This window comes from Melampsora larici-populina (assembly GCF_000204055.1).
Source record: "Melampsora larici-populina 98AG31 unplaced genomic scaffold MELLAscaffold_20, whole genome shotgun sequence".
Taxonomy (NCBI): Eukaryota; Fungi; Basidiomycota; class Pucciniomycetes; order Pucciniales; family Melampsoraceae; genus Melampsora; species Melampsora laricis-populina.
In genome coordinates, this window is record NW_006768784.1 from 931,268 (window position 1) to 944,762 (window position 13,495).

General features: G+C 42.0%; 1 protein-coding gene across 1 annotated transcript; it reads left to right on the plus strand.

Moving 5' to 3' along the window:
- Window positions 1-12,820: 12,820 nt before the first annotated feature.
- MELLADRAFT_87388 (uncharacterized protein) lies at window positions 12,821-13,132 on the plus strand (the record flags this gene model as incomplete). The annotated part of the gene is made up of 1 exon (XM_007410412.1): window positions 12,821-13,132. One exon carries the CDS (start codon window positions 12,821-12,823, stop codon window positions 13,130-13,132), a length of 312 nt encoding a protein of 103 aa, XP_007410474.1.
- Between the last annotated feature and the right edge of the window lie 363 nt (window positions 13,133-13,495).

The following is a 13,495-nucleotide window of genomic DNA, read 5'->3' on the forward strand; positions in this document are numbered from 1 at the left end:
GCAAGTGACAAACGCCGTCGCTCTGTGGAGAGGCGGAGCGGAAGAGTCAGATAAGAACATAAGGGGACTTAATCCTTGGAGCTCCTGCCCAATACCGGAACCGCTCCGCAACTTATATCAATGTCGGAGCGGTTTTGGAGCGATTTTTGGATGCGATACAACCCCCAAATTACATATCGGAGGCTGCGCACCGCAATCCAGGGCCGAGTTTTCTCATATCGGAGCCACCGCTGCAAAACCCGGCCCAGGGGGAGTTTCTCCGACATATATCGGAGAAACTCATACATGCTGGCCAAGCACCCGGTCAACCATCACCCTCCACTACTTTATGCCACCACCATCTCTTGCCACCCACAAATCAGTCGATTAAGGACAGATTCACCTAATGGACGCCAACGCGATGGCCCATACATCTTACAATCACAGCCCCCAATCACAAGTGACTGGCAGCCCAGTACATCCCGGCGACCTCAACAAGTTTTTAATTTGTTTTCAATTTGTTTTGAATAGGTTGTTGAACTAACATTGCACAGTCTTTGACAAGTTTTTGGTTGACCAGTTATCACATATATCTTGACTGGTCATTGTAATGTTCTTGACTAGGCATGGACCAGATCTCCACAAGTGGTTAACCTGATCTTGAATATATATATGAGTCATAATGAGCTGACATAATCAATTCCCCATATGCATCCTTTCCAGCAGCACAGGTGCACATGAAGAATGAATGCAGAATTCCACCTTTTTCAATTTTGTTTGTCCTTCAGGTCAATCATTTTTCACTTGGGAAAAACCCTGGGTCAGACCATTTACATCATCCTATGACCGTTCAGCGGCAATCATCCATCCATATCCATGCTATCATCCTCATCTTTGCCTTGCACAAATCCCTGGTCAAACCACGAAAGTCAGTCAAAAGCAAAAATCCCAATCAATTCAAAACTCACCAGATTCATCAATTCAACTGTTGAGAGTGTTTTGCTTTGAATTTCAAAAGTCCCTTTTTCATTCTTGATGACAACTAGCTGCCCAATGACCTTGTTGCACTCAATGACATGATATCCTCCATGCTTGTCATATAGCACTGAGGCATTCAGCAAGTCTGGCAAAGAATAGTACGGACTTTTGCATTTGTCATCATCAGAAAGAGGTATCAATGAATTGACAACAAGGAGTGGATGTTCAGAATTGGGAAGCTTGATAATATCTGTGATACAGCCTTTCCTTTTACATGAGTCGTGGAAATATGAGATGTAGCTATTTCCAGGTGTCTTCTTGTAAGTGCTATGTGGCTTGTTCAAAATGAGGATCCTTGTGGTCACATCAAATTTTGAGCGTGCAGTGTACTCTGCCCCTATATGACCATTTTTTCGAAGGGTCTCAAAGGCAATAGGACTGAGTTGTCTTTCTTTCCACAATGTCTGACGCTTTCTTAAGAGGTATTCTACAATAATAGAATCATTCTCAAAGGCGGTGTGATTGTTATTGATCATGGCTTGGAAGAAGCTACGTCTGGAATAGTGCTGAAGTAACGACTCGCCCTGCCGTTCTAGTCATGGAAAAAGGACTTCAGCTGAGTGTTTATATGCCCAAATTGGAGATAAAGACATACCCTTCTTGCCATTTTTACGTGCTGCAACTAGGCTACCAATGATCCGCTCACCTGCCCAGCTAGCCATATAAGCAGGCGGCCCAAGAAGTGTTGAAATGGAGCCTATGTGTTCAGCAAAATGCAAATTGGGCTTTTTCATCATATGGGGCCATCCATCCCCAAGGCTTGCTTGGTGCTTTTCAACCAACCCCGTGAGCTTTTCTCCGTCACCACTTTTGAAAGATCGCAAAGTACATATGTTACCAATTTGAATGAGCTGCAGGAGGCAGTCAAGTATTTTGGAAGAGGTGTCTCCAGCCTCTCCAGAGCTGAAATGTGGTACCCAAGCAAGTACTATATAGACTTTGAATAGATATTGCCAGTCTGCTGCTTTGGGGGTACCAGCACTGGCCATTCCAAAGTTAGGCTTGGGTCGAGTGGTCCAAGAGGGGGCAATGGCATGCTCAAGGCAGTGCTGAAGCAAATCCAGTTCATAGGGGGTGACTGATGGAACAATAGCAGGTACAGGTGGTGGGGGTGTTGGAGATCGCTCCACTCTTGTGCGCTTCTTCCCTTTGATTGTGCGGTCAGATCCACCTGAAGACGATGTGAAGTTATGAAGGTCCGACGGTGCTGCGGATCTAGCTTCGTGCGAATGGTGTGATCGCGGTTTAAGTAAAGACTTGCCCTGCTGTTCTAGTCATGGGACAACGATCTTGATAGGTCAGATGTTGAAATGGAGACATCCACTGATTTCTGTTTTTTGTGCAGCAAGTTGGCTGTCAGTTAAATTATCCAAAAGCAAACTGGGTGTTTCCATCAAGGGTGTCACCTTGGCCTGACATGCTAGAGCTACTCTGATCATTCAATCACTCTTGAAAGGAATGTGAGATTTATGGATGTGGAGCTTCCATAGCTGTCAAACACTTGTTCAACACTCAGTTGAGATCTTGCCAGTGACTGATCAGCATTTGTATGATGACTGGAGAAGATCTCTATGATAACTGGTTGAGACATGGTACACAACATATTGAAAACATCTTAAAAAAGAACTAAAAACAAATTAAGAACATATTGAGGTCATCGGATGTACTGGGCTGCCAGTCACTTGTGATTGGGGGCTGTGAATACAACCTGCTCGGAGTCGTGGGACAAGTTGTGGTTGAATTATCATCATCTTATAAACTTTTTGAAGTAAGTCAAGTTCTTTTACCAATTTCCAATAAGATCGTAATCGTGATTAAAAAACTTATACTTTATCATTTTTTCATAATGTCTGCGTCAAAAACCTCATTATTGCAAATCAAAAGCCGTAGTAGCCTTCAGGTTCCAGACAAGTTGCACAGCCAACAAAGATGCCTCGGATTGAAAAATCCGAGGTATCATCGGACTCAAATCCTCGGACAAAATCTTTCCGAGGTTTTGATCCGAGGTATTATTTTGCGTCAAAAAATACCTCGGATCAAATCCTCGGACAAGACCTGTCCGAGGGTTTCCATCCGATGATGCCTCGGATTTTTCAATCCGAGGCATCTATGTTGGCGGTGTTGTCTACTAGTACCACCAGACAACTTAGTCTTCGACCACCAAGCCCAGCTCGTACCCAGCAAGGATTTGTTGTCCCGCCGAAAGACTCACGATCAGCTCTCACCATACCATCCAGTCCCGAGCCACAAGGAGGCCCACTTGCTCATTGTGCTGCGTCACCTCGCCCTCCAACCTTGAACAAAAAGACTGACCAAGTAAAAGGTCCAACAGAGGTGCGACTTGCTGCAAAGCCAAAAGCTCCAGGAAAGGTTAGCTTTACACATTCTGTTGTCATATAATCACCACACTAACAAACTTGTATCTTTCCTTTGCTAGCCTCGTTCATCGACTAGCAAGCGAGCAAGATCACCATCACAAAACTCTTCAGGTGGTAGCCCTCAATCAGCCAGATCAGCCAAGAGGACTAATAACGATGTAAGTGCAATTGATTTTACTCATTCCACTTCCCTGTTTGATTTACTTTCTTCTTAATATTATATATAGCCCTTTGAGGTCCCTGGAGGCACCAACTTGGATCAAGGATCCGATGTTGAGATTGTAGGCTCTAGCAATCAACTTGGATATAATGAGGGTCGTTCTCTCAATGTCAAGAAGCTCCTCGAGTACTATTATCCACCTGATGTAAGTTTAATCTAATCTAATCTCAAGTGATTTATCTTTTTTGTTTGTCATAGCATATCTGACTGTATCTTGCTTGTCCAGGGTCGTAAGTACAAGTGTTGATTTTGCAATAACACGTACCTCAAACATGCAACGACGTATTTTGCTCTTTGGACCCATCGCGACGGCGGAGAGAAACGACCTGTGTGCCAGGAACAACATCATGCCATCAAAGCCGGTATGGATCTTCCACCCACGTATGCCAAAACCCTTGAGGCTGAGAAGAAACTATCCAAGAATGGCACATTGGATTCTTTTGTATCTGGACCTCTTGAACATGGTCCTAGTCTTATGGATTGTTCAACAAGCCTTACCGTGGACTCGCTTTGAAGACGTCACCCTTCGAGCGGCCTTTGCCACGGCAAACCGTAGCGCTGTGGTATGATCAAAGACCTGGGCAGCCAGAAAATCGGTTCACCTTTTTTCAGAACTGCACAATAAGGCCATCAACACCTTGAAATTAAGTAAAATTTCTAATTTCTCTTTCTTACCAGTGTTTCTCACTTCTACTTCCTAATAGCATACTGATGATTTGATTACACCATTTTTGCTGCATGTTTTAGGAAAACAAGGGTTGATTTTCCTTGATTCATGACGTTTGGACGACTAAAGGTAACCACTATGCTTTTGTTGGGGCAACAGCAAATTACATTGACAAGGATTGGGAATACCAATCAACCCATCTTACACTCAAGTTGATTGTGTGGCGACATTTCGGGGTATTGTTAGCCAAACCAATTGCTAAATTTTTTATCAAACATGGTCTTCATAAGAAGATAAGTTGTTTTATTTCTTTTTTTCTTTCTCATTTCTGTTTTTGCATTTTTCATCTTGATGTTTACTCTTTCCCTTTCTTTATATGATAATTACATGCTATCCCAAACCACTGATAGTGGAGGTAACAATTGACCAATGGCTGATGAGATTCAGTCGAGGTTTGCAAATGCTGAAGATCCGGTTTTCTGGCAAAGCTCATCTCACCATATACGATGCTATGCCCACAAACTTAATCTCACCGTGGGCCATGGTCTCAAGGTTCTTGGTCAAGAGGCTGGTTGTACAAAGCCATTGATCCCCAAAGGAGGCATCCTTCCTATTCCAGCTCTTGAGGTTAACGGCGGAGATGATGAAGTTGATTATGATTCAGATTCAGAAGACGACGAAGAGGAAGGTCCTCTAGGCGAGCCTGATGGGGTCGATGATGGAGACAATGACAAGGATGAAGAGTTGGTATGTGAAGAATCAGGTGGTGTTGTTTGCGAGGAGGACGATATAGTTGCAGTGGCTCTTTCAAAGGTAAGTTTTTTAAATCAATCTAACCATCTAACTTCCATCTTGACAACTAAAACTCTTTACAATCTCACTTATAGGTAGATATGGTGTCTGGTCAGATCGCTAGCAGCGCAGCACGTCGGAATGACTTCAAGACCCGTGCCACCCGTCTGGGTTACACCGGTCGGATGGTCAAGAGGCCTTGCAAAACTCGTTGGAACAGCCATTACAAAAGTCGCAAGATAGCTTGCGAGGCACAAGAGGTATGTTTTTTACATTCATCATTCTAGTCTCTTCTGTTCTACAATTTCTCATCTGTTTCATTACAGGTAATCGACTCCATGATTGCAGCCGATCGCAATGCGTGCTTCTTCAAAGGTGTGACAATATTGGCCTCTGAATGGCACGCAGTTGAGTTAGTAAATAAGGTTTTAAAAGCAAGTCTTTTGTTTGTATTTCTCTGTGTCTTGTTTATCTAAAGTTCTATATACTAACGAGTTGATTTGATTAATTAGACATTTGTTGATGCAACTGCTAGAGTCGAGGGCAACGGTCCAACGGGGTGTATTCTTCTTGCCGAGTACAAGAGAGTCATCGAGGAGCTTAAAGACCATCAAGCGGAGTCAACCTTTCCTAGTCTGTACAATGCAATCGATGTCATGCTTAAGTGGCTCAAGGATTATCAGGAAGAGGCTGCCCAATGTGACGCAGTTGTTCTAGCGACAATCCTCAATCCCCGGCTTCGACAAAAGTTCTTTAGCCTTCATTACCCTGAACACGATTTATCCTCTAAAATTCTGATTGAGAGTGCCTTCAACGAACAACTTCTTGAAGATGGTGTGGTACGCAATCCAAGCCCAAGTCCTTCTCCTGAAGAGATTAACGATACATTGGAGACCGATGCCTTTGACATCTTTGGACAATCTGAAGAGTCCACAAACAAATCATCAACCGAACTCGACAATTACTTGCAAGGTCAACATCGAATGATGAAGGATCAAACCCCGCTCCAATGGTGGAAGGTTCGTAATTCTTCCACTCTGTTACTTCTTTTTCTATGAGTGGACCTGACTAACCTCATTCTGTGCTTGACAGGAACACCAATACCGTTACCCTACGCTTGCCAAACTGGCACACGATTATGTCGGTCTCGGCTACGTCATGCGCATGCAAGCGTACTTTCTCGGCTGCAGCGGACATCTGTACACCTTCCCGTGGCAGCATGCTTCCTCGTACCATGGAGCGCTTGGTGGGCTGTCAAGCATGGTTAAAGGAGGGTATTGAACCTCAAGGTGTCTTTGCAGAAGCTTTAAAAGCTCTTCAAGGCTATATCAACAGGATCGCAGAAAAAAAGGAAAAAAAGTAGTTTCATTCCTATTTGTTTTGTCAATTCATACAAATTATATACTTTGTTTATTTACTACTTAGTACTATGCCAACTATTATGCTATGCTTTCACTTGCTTGTTATGCAAACCAATGTTTTGTTTTCTTTATTTTGCCCCTGTCCCACCAAAATATATGTCGAAATATGTCAATTTCGCAGCGCAGTGAGCGCTGCAAAATCACCAGTGTTTTTTTTTAAAAAAATATCAATTTGTATACGCAGCGGTTCATATTGGACCCTGCGCATTGATACTCAGAGTGGCCAGATTCCATATCGTATCGCAGCGATTCCGGTATTGTCCTGCCCCAAAAAATCCAGGTCCGTCCTAAGCCCCTCTTCAAGGGCGCGGGGAAGATGCATGTGAGGGGCTTAGTTCAATTTACTGGTGACAAGCTGCAGACATTGTGATAAATCCGGGACCTCTGGCTAGCTAGACATTCTGTCTTCACTTGCATACATACAGTCAACTCCCTCTAAAGGCATAGAGTTTGGTGGCAGACTTTTCTATGCCTTTAGAGGTTTATTCACTTTGGCAAACATCCCCTCAAATGGCATAAACTTATGCACATATTAGCCAAGTCATCTTGTCAGAATTCCCCCAACAGTTGGGGGTTCAAGGACTGGACCGGCACCCAGATCCAAAGGAAAACCCAACAGATACCCCAGAAAATACCGGGGCTGGGGTCTTTTCTAGGGCTGACTAGGGCTGTGACCTGGACCTGACCCTAGACGGACAAGTCAGGATGGGTGCGCAAAAAGAATAACGCACCCAGGTGCGCGCCTATAAACATCTCGGAAACAAGGTGGGCGCGCCCAAAGGCCTGTATGCCTCATAGTGAGAAAGTGGGGCTTGCCACATGTTTATTTTCTTAGAAAATCCATTTCAAGTTGTTTTATGAATCAACTTCAATTAACATTAGACCTTCAAACAATCTATCTTCCACCTTATCAGCAACAAATATGTATTTAAGGTTGGTCAAGATGCATTTCCTGGATTTTTTTCACATTTTTTTCATGTTTTTTCATTTTTGCGCGGTGACAGGCTGCGCCTAACGTGCCAGTGGCGCCTAGACGCGCCCTTTTTCACAAAAACACGCCAGGGCGCACCTTTTTTTAAGGCTGTTCCCCCACAGGACATGTCAAGCCTTCCACTTTACCTGGAGTAGATGTACTTTCCATCATGCTAAACGACGGCAAATCCCAACCCAATCTCGAGCCCAAATCTAAAGACTCAGACTGTGCAGGACATGTGCAGTATCAAGAGGACACTGACAGTGAAGATTGTATCTCCAGAGCCGATGAACCACCAGAAGTTGAGGAAGCTCCATCACAACTACCTTCAATCTTTAAAATTACTGAACCACCAGGAGGCTGGAAACCTGAGAATGTTTGGTCAGCTGTGAAAAAGGTAAGTATAGATTCTTGTATAGATTTTAGTTGCTTTGGACATTCAGGACTGATAATTGAATTGTTTTTGTGTTAGGTTGACAAACCTATCCAATTGATATCTTCAAGCGGACCTTGACGTGACCAATTCAAACTGATCATGGGTGGAGGTTAAGGAATAATTGCAGGTAGCTGTCATCGATGGAATGGTAAGCATGAGGCACGCAAACGTGCATGCAATGGTCAAAAAGCAAGTTTTTATACTTTCATATGCCTTGTTGTGATATTGTGCTAATCAGAACCTCATCATCAGGCCATCAACCAGATGATTGCCGAAGATTCTGAAGGACTCTACTATGGCAAAGTTCATATAACTGCCACCGATTGGGCATTGTTCAAGGCATTGAACGATGTTACCGAGGTAAGTTGATGAATTTTTACTTAGCTATTCGGAGTCACTATCTGACATTAAGATCTATTCATTGTACCAGATATTTTTACAAGGAACCCTGCGTGTTGGAGGGGATAAGCCAACTGCAGGTATTATCCTTCTGGAGTACCAGCTCATCAAAGAGTTGCTTATGGCCAAATCAGAAAGCTCTCATTACAAGAGCATTCAAAAAATGATTGGTGTGATGATCAAGAAGCTTGATGGTTACCAAAAAGAAGCGGTCAAGTCAGATGCAGTTGTTTTGGCAACTGTGCTGAACCCTTCTTTACGTCTTGGCTTTTTCACTACATATTTTCCAGACAAAGTTGAGCATGTGAAGCAATTGTGTCAAACCGTATTCGATTGTGTCAACTCTGAGGTCAACGCCAACAAGCAACCACAGCCCAAGGCTCCAATCCAGCTGAACACATCTTCTAACCCTTACAATTCTTCCAATTTCAACCCAAAACCAGCTGCACAACAGAATACGGACAAAACCAAAATTCAAAGGTATTTGGATTGGGATATCAATGGGCCCGGCGAGAATCTATCAATGTTAGAGTGGTGGAAGGTAAGTCACTCATGTTATTTTAATTATTAAAAACCCTTTTCAAGAAATCACACTCAACAATTCTTATATTTAGGAATACTGCAAAATCTACCCAGTCATTGGCAGGATGGCTCAAGATTACTTGGGGTGCTCTGGTACTTCTTGCACAGTAGAGCGTACTTTCTCTTCTGCAGCAGATATCTGCACTACCAATCGTGGCGGCCTTGGAACCAAGACAATGGAGCGGGCTGTTGGATGCCGGCTCTGGTTGAGATCAGGTGTGATACCCACAGGCAAATTTCAGGAGGCCTTTTTACTCATTGATCTGGATGGTAGCAAGACTAAACATAAATTTAAATCTAAGCGTTAAGGCCATTGTAAATTTGTTGTTTTCTTTTTCTGTTAGTTCTTTGTTTTGCTTTCATTTCTCACTCTTTATAGCAATACATGCAATACACAACAATATATTGGAGTGGAGTGCTTTATAGCGCTATGATAATGCTCCTAGCACTATATCAGAGCGCTGGGTAGTGATAAGGTGCTCCAATATCCCTGGGCCAAAAAAATCAAAATAGATAGTGTAGTGTAGCGCTTGAGAATTTAGTGGACCTGCACTACACTATCAAAAATTGGGAATATAGCCGAGCGTCTCGGTGTAGCGGGATCCTCCCTGAGGTGAAACATCTCGTAGTGGATGATCTGAGCGCTAAAATGACATGACAACATGCAAACAACTTCTCTGGCACACAAGGATTTATTGACATGTCGGGGAGTATTCACTATCCCCACCACAAGCTGGCCTAACGCCGGCTATCTCGTGACCATGGGCATTGTAGCAACCGATGTGTGTACCGTGACATTGAATATCCCCTTGTGAACAGCTCGGTATCGATGTACACTGCGCGCGCGCGCCGCCGCCGTTGCAGCATATTGGGTTGCCTTGCCCTGAGACAGCAAAGGCCAGCGCAAGTAGGAGGACGACAGATTTCACGAGCTAGATTGTTTGAAAGTTATCAAATTGTTCAGCTAAATCTTCATCAGCTCCGTAAATCAAAAGATATTCACCATTTTCAAGATCGGATCTCTGGGATATGGTCTTAAGGTCTTTGAGCAGGCTTTATAAGGAGTTTTGTGGATCGTTTAATAGTTCTGCATAACACAAATGGATCAGCATAAAATGTTAAGAAAGATGAGAATGTAGCCGAGAAGAAAATAACTTTGTTGAGAGAATTCTTGGAGAAAGCTGGTCCAAATGATGAGATCTACGGTGTCCTCTGAGGATAGGAAATAGTAGAGAGTGATACCTTTGTGAGGCCACAAAAGCAATTCCGGTATTTATACACCGATGTCCCCCATCTAACGCACACTCCGAAGGTCTTAGAGAAGGGAGTTTGTTGAGTTAGACCCTGACACTGTTACTGTAGGCCCTAATTCACTCGCGCCAGGGCCAGCTCTCAGTGCTAGTTGGTCGCATGGCTCATCTCTGCCATGCGGTATGATCAAATTGGATATATGTACAAGTTGCTCGAATATTTCCGAATCCTAATCAGCCATGGCTGGAACGATATCAAAGCTTATCAAAGCGAATGAAAAAAATCTAAAAAAAACCGGTAGAATGTTTAGTACCCTTGTTCTTGCTTGAACTCCTGAGACCTTCATCGCCGCATCAAGGCTTTGTTTGGTCAAACTTCACAAAGTTCCTCGGTAGGTTGGACTCGAGCATCCAACCTCCAGTGAGCTCCAATTAGACATCGGTATAAAACGACGAGAGGCGTCGTCTGGCGAGGTCTGGCGCCTTTTGGTCCACATAAAGTACTGTATGAGGTTTGATGGAATAAATGTTTCCAATTTTTTACGAAGTCAACAAAGACGACAAAAACACCAACACAGTCATCCATGTGTATGCTTTTCACTTCTGCTCACACAAAGAAGGTGATAACGTCTGTCAATAGTTCACTAACCTTAACAACTTTCCTGAGCTAAAAAAAGGATGGCCAATAGGCCTTCAAATCCTCTGTTGGCTTGAAAACAGTGGTTCATCATGAATCATCATTCAAGTTAAAGGCGAACCAGCAATTCATACAAAATCGACAAATTCAAACAAAATCCACCAATTGTCCACTCTTTAGCTGAAGAAATCCAAGTTTTGACCAGCCGAAGTTTTGTCCTCGCGATACTTAAATTTGATTTTCTTATTGCATTCCACAACTTACCCTGATACCATCATCCAGACTATCAATTAATTCATCAAATCTACACATTCAAGTAAGATCAGAATTGGCCAGAATCACCCTCTTGAATTACAAATTAATACAATCAATTCGATACAACAAACATCGCAATCTCTAAAACCAAATCACCACCACCACTCAATGAAATTTACTCTCGTTCAATTGACTCCAAGTGTTTCTGATCATCATGCAAGCTAAACCAAGTTAAAGAAGAGCCATGAATCCAAACAGAACCCAAAAACCCTCTGATACAATATTTTCTCAGATATTGAATATCATTTATCTCATCAACCTTTCAAAAACCAACATACCTTATGTACATTAGTAAGTTAATCTGAAATCATGCATCCTTACATCTGAGCTGCCTACGTCGTACGCAGACCATTTGCTTATTCTTCTGCTATTGTATCTTTTGTAGTCATCAAAGATAAGATTATCTCTGGTCGATTGAAGGAAGCGATTGGCCTCATCGATCTCTACTTCCCCGCTGTACTCGGCCCTTCTGCCTCATCAAAACTACACTCGACTTCACTATACACTTCTACAACTGCTTCAACCACCTCAGCCATCAAATTTTTTAAAGCATCGCGTTAAAAGCCTGCCCATGTGATGTTCAAGTTCAGTTAACCAGTCAGTGGGCCTACACCAAAACCACCGCCGATTGACTCAAGGGGACCAATCTACAGCTCTGCGCAATCTCATCCGACCCAGCCGCGTCAAAAAACATCCCGGTCATCAAGTTTCACGGAGCCTGAAGCAGGCTTACTTGCCAGTTGCAACAACCTGTCTTCAGATGCTAAAGAATTTCACAACGTTTCTCATCTTTACATCTTGCCCATATTGCGCTCATTCTACAGATCCAATACTTTGTTGAACAGCAGATTCAGACTAATCACGGTTCGATCACCTATATCTGTGTTGACATCATTGCTTGTATTGAATCGGACTGTGCGTTTGACAACATTATCTTTCAAAGGTACCGGTAAATACAGTTTACGACTTTTGAAATTTGAGCTGGTGTGCCATTCTATGTAGTAAGTATTTCCCAATTCTTTTACCCCTGATCGATGTGGATGGTAACTTCTTTTTTGGTATGGCTGTTTGGTTGAATCATCATTTCAAGTTTAGGTATCTCCTCTCTCTTTTCAATATCTCCTTTCGACTCTAAGTTCTTCTGACTGGCTTGATTCTTAGAAAACTGAACCATAAAATTTGATTTGATGCCAACAATTGAAACTCAATGAGACATTCTATTCAACTCATCAAGACCTTCTTACGATCAAGCTGATTTCAAGGGACTTTTGAGTATATGCTCTTGGTGAGGATAAGACAATCCACTTCACAATTTGAAGTATTCAATAATTTTTGTCAACATAGATTCATTCAGGATCAATTCAAACTATCCAATCAAAAATTTGTTCATTCTCATTCCAACTGTTATCAGAATCGATCTCTTCAGAAAATGAACAACTTTAATCTATTCCATAGTCACACAAATCAGACTCTCAAGCACAATCAATCAACTTCAATTCAATCAGAATCAAAATCAAAATGAAATCATCAACTCATATCACCTTATCCAACAAAACATGAAATGAATTCATTCAAAAAACCTTCCTATATCACAAACCAAACCAAGCTTTAAATCAACTCGAACATCTATCAATCATTATCAAAATCAAGATTATTTATCTTGATAGTCTTAACCACCATTTCGAGTGGTTTATCCAAACCCTAAAACCAATCTATTAAACCAATCCCATTGAATGACAATTCTATCATCAACTGCATTGAGTCTTATTTTATCTTCTGCTTCTGTAAATACATTCAATCAAATCTTAGAATCACCTATGGATGCTAAAACAAATATAACAAGAAATAGACCCATTGTACAAGAATCGATTTCAAAAGGTCATGCGACTACATTTGATATCATTTCAGGTCCTTTTGTAATTGATATCTTATATGTTATTGTGAATCCAATTACATCTTATATTTCTTTTATTAAATTTTTAACTTACGTTTTATACATCTTTAAATGGATTTCAATTATAAATACTTGGATTGGATCTTTATAGTTGGAGCTTTACCTACTTGAATTGGACCAATTTTTGCTGCTGGCCATTTGAATTCATTTAATGTTGCAAACCAATGGGGACCCAAGAGCATAGGAAATGGTTCTAAAGTCAGTCCAGTGTAAAGTATAGCAACTCAAAGTGAATAACTCTGGAGACTAAGTAGAACAGGGGTGAGCACAGCATCATGAGAGGTTGCTTTGATGTCCCTGTTTGACTCAGTTGATTCTCATTTTGACTATCTTAATTGCTCAGCATACAGTCAAGTAATATATATCATTCTCATTTATCATCCTTAATTCATCACTTTTGGGATTTGAGTGAAGAGCTATGTCAAGATAACCGGAGAACATGAGTTTTCCAAAT